The sequence below is a fragment of the Montipora foliosa genome, chromosome 9 (assembly GCF_036669935.1).
Source record: "Montipora foliosa isolate CH-2021 chromosome 9, ASM3666993v2, whole genome shotgun sequence".
NCBI classification, from domain to species: Eukaryota; Metazoa; Cnidaria; class Anthozoa; order Scleractinia; family Acroporidae; genus Montipora; species Montipora foliosa.
This window is the reverse complement of record NC_090877.1, coordinates 32872381-32884880: the sequence shown is the minus strand read 5'-3', so window position 1 is coordinate 32884880 and position 12500 is coordinate 32872381. Positions and strand designations below refer to the sequence as shown.

General features: G+C 43.7%; 2 protein-coding genes across 3 annotated transcripts in view; one reads left to right on the top strand and one right to left on the bottom strand.

Moving 5' to 3' along the window:
- Positions 1-12500, top strand: part of LOC137971172 (tetratricopeptide repeat protein 28-like) — a 244727-nt gene that overhangs the window by 188101 nt on the left and 44126 nt on the right. The gene's annotated exons all lie outside the window — the stretch shown is intronic.
- Positions 7976-12500, bottom strand: part of LOC137971733 (uncharacterized) — a 5055-nt gene continuing 530 nt past the window's right edge. Inside the window, exons 1-2 of the mRNA XM_068818510.1 lie at positions 11762-12500; positions 7976-11482 (exon numbers count right to left, since the gene is read on the bottom strand). The exon at positions 11762-12500 is cut by the window's right edge and continues 530 nt beyond it. Of these exons, the coding sequence (XP_068674611.1) occupies positions 7976-11482; positions 11762-12500 (4246 nt within the window). The remainder of the gene's footprint in view (positions 11483-11761) is intronic.

The window sequence follows — 12500 nt, the reverse complement described above, 5'->3', positions numbered from 1 at the left end:
TGAAGAGATGAAAGGTTTTTACCGAAAAAAAACCTTTCTCGAGCATAGCAACGAAGTTTTAAGCAGGGGTCATCTTCATTTGGTTGGTGTTTTGTATAATATCTCTCCATTGCCGTCATGCTCATCCTCTGGAGTGTGTTTTTTATGAAATTCAATCGCTGATTGTTTCCACGCAGGTCCGCACTATTCAAGCGGACGAGGACGAAAATACTGCTCAATTTTCACGAAAGTAAAGGAAAAGAACTTTAAAAACATGCATTCACTTTGAACTTAAGTTCGTAGGGTAATAAAAACATTAAAAAGAAACAGCTCCATTAAATTTACGCAACGGTTCGTCCTCGAGTTTTCCAAACTTTCAGCCACTAGTCTACTCGATCAGCTACCTTTTCCAGAGCTTTTCCATCCTCCCGCTCACTTCTCTTTGAAGTTTCATGATGATTCGGAAATAAATGTGCCATTCTTTTGCCGGCCTGGAATTTTTTCCTCGGCGTTTTTGTCGCCATGTTATTTTGACTGATGCTTGAAAAACTTGTATGAAAGTCAAGTAGACTAGTGCACGACTGATAAAACCTCGCGAATATCAGTCGTGCAGTAGTCTACTTGACTTTCATAAATATTTTAAATCAATTTTCACTGATCACGATCTTCTCTGATCCAACGCTGTGCAAGACTTATCGTCCAACCCCAACTTCACTAATGCTCGAAGTAATGCGTGACATATTACAGTCGCGTTACCTGCGCAGTAACGTTGCGCACAAACAATTAGCGCGAACGTCCTTAAGTACGGCTAAGGATGAACAAGGATGCTTAAGTACGCTTAGGGATGCTTAAGTACGGCTAGGGATGATTAAGTACGGTTAGGGATGTTTTAGGGACGGCTAAGGATGATTAAGGCTGCTTAAGTACGGCTTGGGATGATTAAGGATGCTTAAGTACGGTTAGGGATAAGTAAGAACGGCTAGGGATGATTAAGGATGCTTAAGTACGGTTAGGGATGAATAAGGATGCTTAAGTACGGCTAGGGATGATTAAGGATGCTTAAGTACGGCTAGGGATGCTTAGGTACGGCTAGGGATGATTAAGCATAGGTAAGTACGCCACCTGGGACCACTATATGAGTGACTACACCGGACCACTACATGAGTGCCTTCGGAGCGTTTCCTGTTGTTATCCGGGACCTCAAAAATTGAGCAAATAAGCGACTTTGATTGGTTTAAATAACAAAGACCATTCATAGCAAGTGAAAATGAACGAAATGCAAACATTGCGAAAAAATATAATACGCTAATTAGAAATGTGGCGAAAGAAAATAAGTTATCTACCTTTGGCTTTTTCCGAATTGCCATAATAAACATGATAAATGGTATAATTTCTTGGTATTCGTGTAAAGAAGTTGAGCGTCTTACGATGTAATTGATTAATGCTTCAACAAGAAAACTTTTTGCCTGGGCAATGTACCTGTACGTTTAAATATTAAGAAAAAAATTAACCGGGTATTCATTCCCCTACCCCTCGAAAACAATATTATTTTCGAAAAGTGATACCTCTGTTGGCCTCCGATTCAAAAGTGGTAAAAATTTAAATATTTACCGCAACGGGCATTAACGGAAGATGTTTACAATGCCCACTTGAAAAAAAAACAACCGGAAATGAATAGGTGTGACCGGAACTTTCTATATTCCATAAATGTTAAAGTTTAGAAGATTGACAAGACACATAATTTGTTCTCAAGATAAACGATGTTAGCTTGTTACTAGTTACCACGAAATAATCGCATAAAAACAAATACAAGGATAACCTCATTTCGCTGCGTTTTTCCGATAGTTAAATCAGCACAGGAAGTATGCATCAGCACCAGAAGATAAAAGTCGTATCCCCAAGCGGCTATGTGATGTTCCGTTTATTATATAGATACTGATGAAATGTTCAGATTAAAAACTTTTTTTTTATTCATTTCCGAAATGGCGAAATAGTACCTTGAGTGCCAGAGGAATTTTTTTTCAAAGGTCCGAGAGAGTCCTACGTACGTGAGTTGGAGGCAATGACCGGAGGACTGATAAAAAGATGAATCACTCCCGAATTCCTGAACTGATCAACAAGTATATATACTGCTCCAATAACAGTTGAGCGCTCTTCGAAAATCTGTTCACCTCAAGGAAAAATAAGAAAAAAAATCTCATATTTTTTTCAATTCTCGGTCATGGCCTCCAACTCGCGTAGCACTCTCTCGGGCCTTTGAAAAAAAAAAGTTCCTTTGGCAACCAGGTCCCAGGGTAGGAAAATAGTGGTCACCAAACCGTTAAAACATGCGTGTTGTGCAACGTGAAAGAAGATATAAAAGTTACGAAAACAAACCAATACAGATCATGTGATAATACTCAGGAGGTTTGGTCCTTTGTTTTGTTCAACATCTTGAAATGAAGGGGAAGGTCGCTTTTTATTGGCTAATTGTGTTAGTTACCAATACGACACATACAAATTCGTGCAGTGAAGATAAATCTTTTAGCAAAAAGAAAAAACATAAAATTTCATCAGTATTTATACAATATCAAAGGCTCCTTAGAGCAACCTCATGGTATGATTTTTTGGCACCCTTGACGTAACCTGCGATCTAGCTTTCTTTGGAAAGTATTTTTTGATCGTAGGCAACATGTGCTGGCACAATTATTGTGCTTGTAAGAGTTTTGATGGAGAAAAATTGTCTTAAATTGCGAATGTGTAAAGAATTAGTGATACCGGCATGGAGATGTGGTTGTTCAGGCAACCATAATTTAGTTGTGGAACTCATGACAAAGAGCGATACTTTAACGTAGGCTATTTTTTTGTTTTTGTTGGAAAACTGATTTAAGAAGGAGTAATACTCGTGAGAGTACGTGCGCATTAGGATGGAGGTTTAACACGCTAAGAAAAGCAGTGTTTCGTGTTGGGGAAATTTTACATCCATACCACTATTACGTGCTCGCGTGTATGCTGTTCCCGATTTAAAATTACTTACCATATTTCTGGTGGAAAGATAGAATTGAAGTAGTGTAGGCTATGTGACGAGTGATGTGTTGGTGGAATTTGTTGAGAAAAAGGGAGCGATTTCAGAATACCCCCTCACTGAGAAGCCTCAGTGCTCAGATGCCGAGGTCCGTGGTCCGCTGTCTGGCAGGGAATGACTGGTTTCGTGGAAAGCGCTACAGTGGTCCGCGGTCCGAGGTCCCGCAGTGGGCGACTAAGTGTTTGTGGAAGTGCTACCGCAGTCCGAGGTCCCGCAGTGGGCGATTAAGTGTTTGTGGAAGTGCTATCGCGGTCCACAGTCCCGCAGTGGGCCACTAAGTGTTGTTGAGAAAAAGTGCACAAAGTTAAAACGCAACCCATGCAGTTGCCCTCACAAGAGCGTTTTGTTTTGCAATCATTTAAAAAGCGAAGGCCTGGGTTCTAGAACGAGCTTTCAAGTGTACATTCACAGTGACATGTGATGAAGAAGGAGCTGTCTAAGTGCGATGTGATTGTTGCAGATGCATCTGGTGCGATCACAGCAATACTTTGGGAAAATCAAATTGAGCAAGTGTTTGTGGATGGTTCCTTTTACTTTCAAGAACTGAAGGTTAACTGTTTCAACAAGAAGCAACTTAGTTCAACTAAGTGCCCTAAAATAGACATATGTGACGATATTGCAGTATCCCTAGAATCCAGTGGTGCAGCTGAGGAGGAAACCAAAAAACCCATCACCGGAACTGTTTTGCTGCTGTTAGAAAATCTTTTATTTGCATCAACTGCAAATCTAAGATAGGTGACATTGACGAGAAAAGTGCACTTAAGTGTCTCAATTGTAACCTGAAGATGCAAAAGTCAGATATGATCTGCAGCAGCACTGCAAACGTGATCATCAAGAATGAGCATAGTGAAAATGCTGGACGTTATTATTGTCCTCATTCAGCGCTGCAAGACCTCTTTCAGCAAATATCCACTGCAGATGGTTACGCAATTGACAAGGATGTATCAAAACTGTCAGCTGATGTTATGAAGGACACTCTTCTCAATGTACTCAAATTAACATTTGATATCCTCAGTGAAGAAAGTCTATTGAACTTTGCAATTAGTTTTTTTTGGTTAAAATATGGGACTAACATTTATCAAAGAGTAGCTGGTGTTATGGATGACACTGGTCTCAATGTACTGAAGTTAGCATTTTTAGAGACGTGAAATAATATTTGTATTGATTTGTGTAAAAAGAAGCTGTTATTTTTGAAGATTGTTGTTATAGAAGAGACATGTGAAATAATATTTTTATTAATTTTTGTAAAAAGAGCCTGTTATTGTTGAAGTTTTTTTTGATAATGTTATATTTTTGTTGAAAAAAATATTTCTTGACTCTGTCATTCTATGGTACATGTATATTCATATTCCAAGGCCCAATGATGGAAGATGCATTGCAGATCCAGAATTGTAGGAGTTGGCAGAGGGGGTAATGGGCACATAGCATAGGAAATGCAATTTTTGTAATTGTTGTTCCGAAGTTACCGTATAATTATTATGATCTACATTTCTGGTACATAACTGGGTTTTTTTTGGATATAGAAATTGTAAATCAAAGCATTATGTTGGTAATTACGATTAATGACAGAATTTTAAAATCTTTCCTGTTGGACAAATTATTGGGCAAGTAAATAATTCATAGATTTGGTAAAATCACCAGCTAATTTGCTATAGCTAAAAGACTATGTGGGGCTTTTAAGTGAAATTTGATAATCAATGAGGGATTACAGAGCAGAACAGTGATGTAAGATCTTGATTTCAAACAAGAAAATGTTATAATCCACAACAAAGGTTATGAGTTGCATAAAAGTGAAGTTGGAGATCAATATAATGTTTTACTTTCCTATAGTTCTTGCATTTAAAGTGTTATAATACATTTTTTCACAGTCTGTTATTATGTCAGGGTGTCTATACAGAGTACAAAGCAAGCAAACAAAAAGTCCAGATGGTATTGCTAGTTAACAGTGCTTTATTGGAAGGTTGTTATATAGATTAATCTGGTGGAATATTGCATGACTATCATCATTTTTCCCTCAAAAATGCATCAAGTGTGATGACAGCAACAAGAAGAAATTCTATACAATGTTTGTCAACATGTGTAATATGCAGGAAATAAAACTTGACTGTCAAACATCGAAATCCCTATATAGATGTACCGGTACATCATTTCAATTGGCATCCTTTGACCTTGATAGAGAAGTAGTAAGTTTACTTTAGACATTTACATGCAGCTACTACTATATCATGTGGTATGTACATTATACAATCACTTTTGTGTGTTTTCATCTCTATAATGCTATTGAGGTTTACACAAAATGCAATATGATAGGAGGAGGAAGGCTTACCTTTTGTCCCAGATGATAAACCGCTCATTTCAACATACTGCTTTCTTCATGTGGACCAGTCGATTCGTCGTCGTCCAAGGATGTCCTTCTAGCTGGGCTTTTCACGTCACGGTTTACCAAAATTAACTCTAAACCTCCATCCCACTACCACTTTGTTCCCAAAAGTCTCGAGAGGCCCCATAGTCCGTGATTTGCATTCAAAACACAGCACATTTCGAAGTTTTCGTGGTCGTGGGTGGAACAAGATAAAATCAACGAAGTTTCACGTTTACCAATTTGCAGTAAGCTTAAGCTCACTTCATATTCGCGGTGTTTGGGTCTTCACGCACGAATCGTTCATGTTGTTGTCACTTTTAGGACTCAGACGCTCATTTCTCGGCGGTCGAGTATTCGGTTGCATATTTCCTTTCCATTTTTGGCTCCACAAAAGGCATGCTTTGATCAGGTTTGGAATAAAAAAAATCATCACACTTCAAAGGACACGACGCCATTTTGATTGAATCTGTCCAAGTAGTTCGGCATATGCTCGCCTTTCTACCACCCTCCAAATGTACGTACACCGTGACTTTAAACAGGTAAACTTGTCGGGGAGGGGAACAAAAATTGTTTAATCCAGGTTTAATGCATAAATTAATGTCTAACAAAGTGAGTGAGTGATTTTTAATTGAATTTGGCCCCCAAACCCTAAACCCCATAGCATGACTTACGTCATACCATGAGGTAAAAATGAAATAGAAAATGCTTGAACTGCGAGTAATCAGCAGTAATCAGGCTCTTTCCGGGAACGTGGGACACTGTGAAGTCGAATCTTAACAATCGCATACGGCGGAGTCGTTGGATCCGTGGTGACATTTTCTTCCAAGTTCTTTGAACCAAGGATTGGAACCAGAGGCTTGTGATCGGATTCTAAGTGGAACCGCTTTCCGATAAGGTAATCTGCCAATCTCTCGCAAGCCCAGGTAGTGACGAGGGCCTCTTTTTCAATCTGGGCGTATAGTGTGTGACAATTGCTAGGGCCAATTAAGATTGCATTACTCAAGAGTAAGAATGTCCCATTTAGCGTTAGAAAAGTGTCAATTTTGAAACAAAGTTTTGCGGGAAAATGTACAATAGACCAAATGGACTAACTCAATATTCTACCCAATTCAAATCTCCGGGGTTAGGATTCTTTGTGTATTGTATTGGAATTTTAACACAGCATTCACATTTAAATGATATGGAAATTCCTGGAACAAAACGTTTTATTCCCAAAGGGTTTGAATTGGGTTCGTCAACATTGAGTTAGCCAGTTTGCTCTGCTCTGCACTTTTCTGACGCTGATGAGGACTAGGACAATTTGGGTAAATCTAACTCTCGGGTGATGGATTCTTGCTAGGGCCTAGAACCAAACAAATGGAAAGTTCCTTACTTTAAGTTTTACTCGTTGATTTTGTGATATTTTGTCACAGAGGGACCGGGACCGAAGCAAAATAATGCATTATTGAAACGGGCGATTTCTTAGAACTTCTAAGGCCCGGTTCAGACTCCGTACTTTACACGAGCCGAATCGAATTTGAATTTAGACCGACCCAAATCGGTCAGTGTAAAATGCAGACTGCAGACCCGGTGCTATTAAGGCGCTATTAAGTTCGGCGTCTGAATCAGTTCAGCCGGGATTAATTAATTTGGGTCCAGTTAGTGTAAAATGAAGACTGCAGACCAGGGGTAAAATGCAGACTGAGGTTATTACACATACTTACACACACATACACATACTTATATACCATACACATACACACACACACATACACATACTTATATACCACTGATTAAATTAACAATGACGTGTAGTGCGTTGGCATCTCGTCAATTAATAATTTTCGATCACAGCAAAGTTTTCTTATTTTCGAGCATTTCGGTATTTCTTTTCAGTTTCTAAATGTCTCTATTCTGTTGATAACAATGTTCTTTTAGCCCCACAGTTTGAGACTTCGTTATGTGGTTGTTGAATGTGAGTGACGACAATTTGCGAGCCAACATGGTGAGCCATGCATGCGAGTCAACATGCGAGTCACACCGTTATTGAAAGCTAACCATTTTAAAATGGGTGCTTAGACTTAATAACTGTTTATCAGCGCTATTTGAAATAAGTGCTTACACTTAAATGCGAAATTCGCATGGCTCGCAGATTATCCAGCCCCGTTGAATGTTCACCAAGCTGCTTTCCACTTAAGAGTTATGTAGCTGAAACTGTTTGTCTCTGCGCCAATAAGTTGAGCCGAAACTCCGAGCGAGAGAACACGTTTATTCACCGAAGGCAAGATGCAAATACAACCCAAACTAAGCAGGCGAAGGTGGTAACAAAGGCACCAAGCTAATTATGCGCGAACTGTGTGACAATGAGGTAACTAAGCGTGCATGCAAAGCGAAACAATAACCCTAACTAAACGACGGCGTGTACAATGGGTTACGCTATGTGACCTAGTGGCGGGAATTACACAACAATGCGAAATATGGCGTGACTTCTTCTTTCTTCCCCTCGCCAAGGTAGATGAGTAATAAATACGAAGTAAAACTAGGCTGGGAATTGATAGTACACAAGCAGTTACAAATAGCTAACATTGTCCTTAATATGTAATGTAGTCCTTGAGGTAAGCCGGACGACGAGTTGAACGGCTCGACCGGCGTGGGCCAGGTGAGGAGGTAGGCTCCGGGATATGGGCATCAATATGGGCATCGATATCAATATCAATATCAATATCGGGCACAAGATGAATGTCAGGCTGAGGATCTGGTGGGGTTGCGAGCTCGCTAGGAACTACAGCAGGAGCCGGACTCGGAGTGCTCTGAGGTGTAAGAAGGGGAGCAGGTTCCTCGTCAACGTGCTCAGAGGTGAGAGGCTCTTCGTCGGTATCTTCAGGGTAGGAAGCGGAGCTGTAATGACGAGAGAGGTTAGACGTGGTCTCTGTTAGGTCAGGAACACGATAACATTCGGACAGCTTGACGCGATAGGAGGTAGAACGCAACTGTGAACCGGTGAACTTGCGTACGTTGCACCATAGGCCATCCACGGAGACCACAAGATACCGATTGCGAGCACTGGTCTTGGAGCCATCAGAAGTAATGTACACCAAATCGCCTACTTGAACGGGCGTGGCCGGGCGAGGGCAACAGCCTGGGGCTTTGGATCTCTCACTTGTGGGATGGTTACGGAGCCGCAACGACTGCTGTTGTCGAACAACTTGGAGGTCGGAAAAAGGGATCTGTGCGTTAGTGAATTGATCGCGTTGAAGCCACATCTCGCGGGCAGGCAATCCTCTGTTGCGGATACGGGTGTTGAGATTGGCTGTCGCCACAGCTAAGGAAAGAGGACTGATTGTACCACCCTCAGGACAAACACGTAGAAGCTCATCACCAAGTTCTGCGACGCATTTTTCTGCCACAGGATTCTTGTTTGGGTTTTTGACTCGGCCGACTTCCACGGCAAAGCCATACTGCTTAAGGATTTCATCGTCACCTAAAGAAGCAAAGCCAGGAGCGGGATCTACCCTTATGACGGAAGGGGGGCCAGACAGAGGTCGCAGCTCAAGGCACAAACGGAGGAGACCAGAGCGAATGGATTCACGACGTTCGTTATCCAACAAGCAGGCTGCAGTGAAGGACGTGGACGTCTCGCGGACGACAAGTACTAGCTGACAGTAGCGCTTTATGATGTCTGCAGCGAAAGAAATACCAAAGCCGTCGGGGGGATCAGAGGTTGATTGTTCAATGAGGCTGGATGGAACTTTCTTCAGGGAAGAGCATAGGTGGCAACACTGCGAGCACCGATCCAGGGCTTTGTCCAAATCTAAAGCGAAGAAATAACGCTGTGAAACCAGTTTCATCTGGTGACGGGAGGGGTGGTCCAGCTTCACGTGTAAGGCAGCAAGGAAGCCATCAACAACAGAGCGTGGAATGACAATACATTCGCGGGGCGCAGCGAAAGGTTCATTGCGTTTTACGACGAGTAGGCCGTCACGGGAAATGGAGACCAGGTTCAGGTAGCGCTTGACATCTTTAATGTTTGTCAGCTTCTTTGACGGGCGAGTGCCCTGCTTAAGATGAGAGTGGACACGTCTCAAATCCGGGCACTCTAGTTGCGATTGGAGCCAAGCGGAACGGCTTGTGAAAGGAAGGGACGTCTTCCCCGATAGCACATCATGAACAGAAATGGGACGCACAGCTAGGTCTTCAGCTTCGGATACAAATGAACAAACTTGGCAGCGAGGGTCGTCGCAAGCTGGTGCGTTACGACTAGCAAAGTCAGAAGGCAGGTTGGCAGAACCAGCCAAATGGAGCAGTGTGATTTGGTAACGGCTAACAGATGATAAAAACGAAGTCACTCGGGGACTGGAGGAGAACTGTCCACGGCAGAGCTTGTCAAAGGCCTGGACACACGGCTTGCTGTCAGTCAGTACATAAGTCTTAGACTTTGATTGAATTATATAAGGGGCAAAATGCTTGACAGCAGCGGCAATAGACAAAGCCTCTATTTCACATGGTAACCAGGAGGCTTGATGCTTTTTAAATTTGGCACTGAAGTATCCGGCAAGGTGGAGCTTCTGGTCACGAAGCACATAAAGAGTGGCGCCGAGGCCATTCATCTTGACGGAACCATCGGTTGCGATCCAAAGTTGATCATCAGGCTTGGGGAGTGTGATGGATCTGTTAGACGTGAGTGCTTCTTGACAGGAGCGAAAACACACTAGGAGCTCATCAGACCAAGAGATGGTGTCTTGAGACTGACGACCAGCCGTAAGCGACTCGAGAGGAGCGAGGAGTTTAGCAGCTCCACTAAGGACCCGACCAAGCATTTTGTTTGAGCCAACAAAAGCACGGAGACCGCGTACATTCTTGGGTGGCTCACAAGAAGCAAGAGCAGCTACACGATGGGGAGAAGCGCGGATCGAGCCCTGGGACCATATCCAACCGAGAATGGTGGTAGAAGCTGGGCAGATTATGGTTTTCGCAGGTGAGAGGCGAAGGTTGCAGCGATCGAGAGCCGAGAGGACTTTTCGCCAGTTTGAAAGGAGCTCTTGATGGGAGTTACCACCACAATACAAGTCGTCGGCAATCTTAGCGACACACCCTTCCTGAAGGAGATCACCCAGGACGCGGCACATTAGCTCCTCGAGGGCCGTTTCGGAACTGGGGATTCCCATTGCGCAACGCGTGTAGACACGAACGCCTTTAAAGGGTGTAACCACGCCACAATACTTCATGGAGTTCTTTGCAAGTGGGATTTGGTAGAACGCCTGAGACAAATCAGAGACTACAATGTACTTCCAGCAAGCAATCTTGAGAAGAGTGGAGTCCACGTCCGGCATTAGTGAGGGCTGGGGCTTGCTATAGCGGCCCACGTCAGTAAAGGCTGTGACTAAGCGAAAACCGCCATTCCTCTTCTTCACCAAGAAGGATGGATTCAAGTATTCCACCACAACGTTTAAATCTTCTGGTCGACTGAAAATGCCTTGAGCCTCAAGTTCGTCAAATTTGGTTTGAAGCAGGTCGAGTTGGTCGCGAGAGTACTGTGGGACACGCCCTTTTCGCTGGGGAGGCTCGACAGGTCCCATATTCACAACCCCTTCAATCGGCCCGGCAGCTCCATTGTAACCAGGAATACGGGGATCGAAAACCAATTGGAATTCCTTCAGTAGCGAAATGAACGCGGCTTTCTCAGCAGGGGACAACAAACCGTCAGGGTCTACATGTACGGACTCGACGGAAGAAGAGGGAGGAGTAGTAGACTTGGGGCACGGCTCTGCAGCTTGGGTTGAGGAGGGCTCTATGGAAGACTCCAGAACAGTTAGACGTGCTTGGCATAAATGGTCGTTCTTGCGGATTAGCAGGGGCTCCTCGGTATTGTTGAGAAGTCTCAGTTTACCACCAATGGGTTGGACAATGTCGGGATGAGGCCAGGTGTGAGCAGGTTTGAGGTGACTAGAAGAGACCGAATCCATACGGGGCTCAATGGCAAGTGTAGCATCTTTAAGTAGCACTGAGGAGGCGTCAATTTCCAGGAACTCACCCGGCCAGACGGTTGTGTTAGTATTCGGGGCGCGAAGGAGGTGGCAAGCTCTGACAGCGTAGTGGGTCTGAGGACTTTGGGAACAACCATAAGACGCCACGTCACACCCAGTGATGATGATCTCACGCTTAGCGGGGCGGACTGCAATGTCATTGGAAGCCATGAAGGGTGTTCCAGCAAGTATGTCAACATCAAGATTCTCGACAACGAGAGCTTCCAAAGTAAGAGGTCTGCCTTGACGAATCAGCGGAAGGCGGGTCTCACCAACAACAGTTAACGGGGTGCGACCGTCGGCCTGCAAAGCAGTCTGGGAGCTTTTAGTTATCTTAGCACCAATATGCTTGGCTAAAGAAGCTCTCATCATATTAGTTTCTGCGCCAGTGTCTATTGTAAGGCGTAAAGGGTGATGACCATAAAAAGCGTGAAGGAATGGAGACTGGGAGACGTTTACGCGACGAGTGGCAGGGGGTTTCATAGTAGGTAGGACGCTGGAGGGACAATGCTGCATATCTGCTAATTCTTCAAAACCTGGAGGGCTAGTCAGATCAGGATAGTGCTGGTAATCATAACTGCTCTCCTCTAATTCAATGCCGGCCACTTGGCGAATCTTGGACATGAAGAGACGATCAGGCTCGGGCAGAAACTTGCAACCGCTGAGAAAATGTGACCGAAAATCTGGGCGGCCGGCCTGCTGGCAAAGAGGACAAGACTTGACAGCTCGAGGTTTAGGCAGTAGCCTGCGTCGTGCGGGAACAAATGAGCGATGATCAGTCGGGGGCGCAGAGCGTAGAACCTTTGATTCATCACTGGTGTGGAGCTCGTCAAGTAACGACTCGAGAGCTTGAGAGATTTCAGGTTTCACAGAGGCCAACGTCCTACTACGTAATTCGGTTCCATAACGTTGTTTCACAAGTCGTGGAAGGTTGGGATGGAGTAGGCGTAGCCAAGTGAGAACAATAAAATTTTCGAGGGATGGAGATAGTTCTTCGTCAGCGTCCGGGATCTCGCCATAATGAGTGATTCCGCTGGATCTGGTGAGTAGGTTGTCCTCAATAAAGGCCATTAAGATTTGGAATAAATCCTCA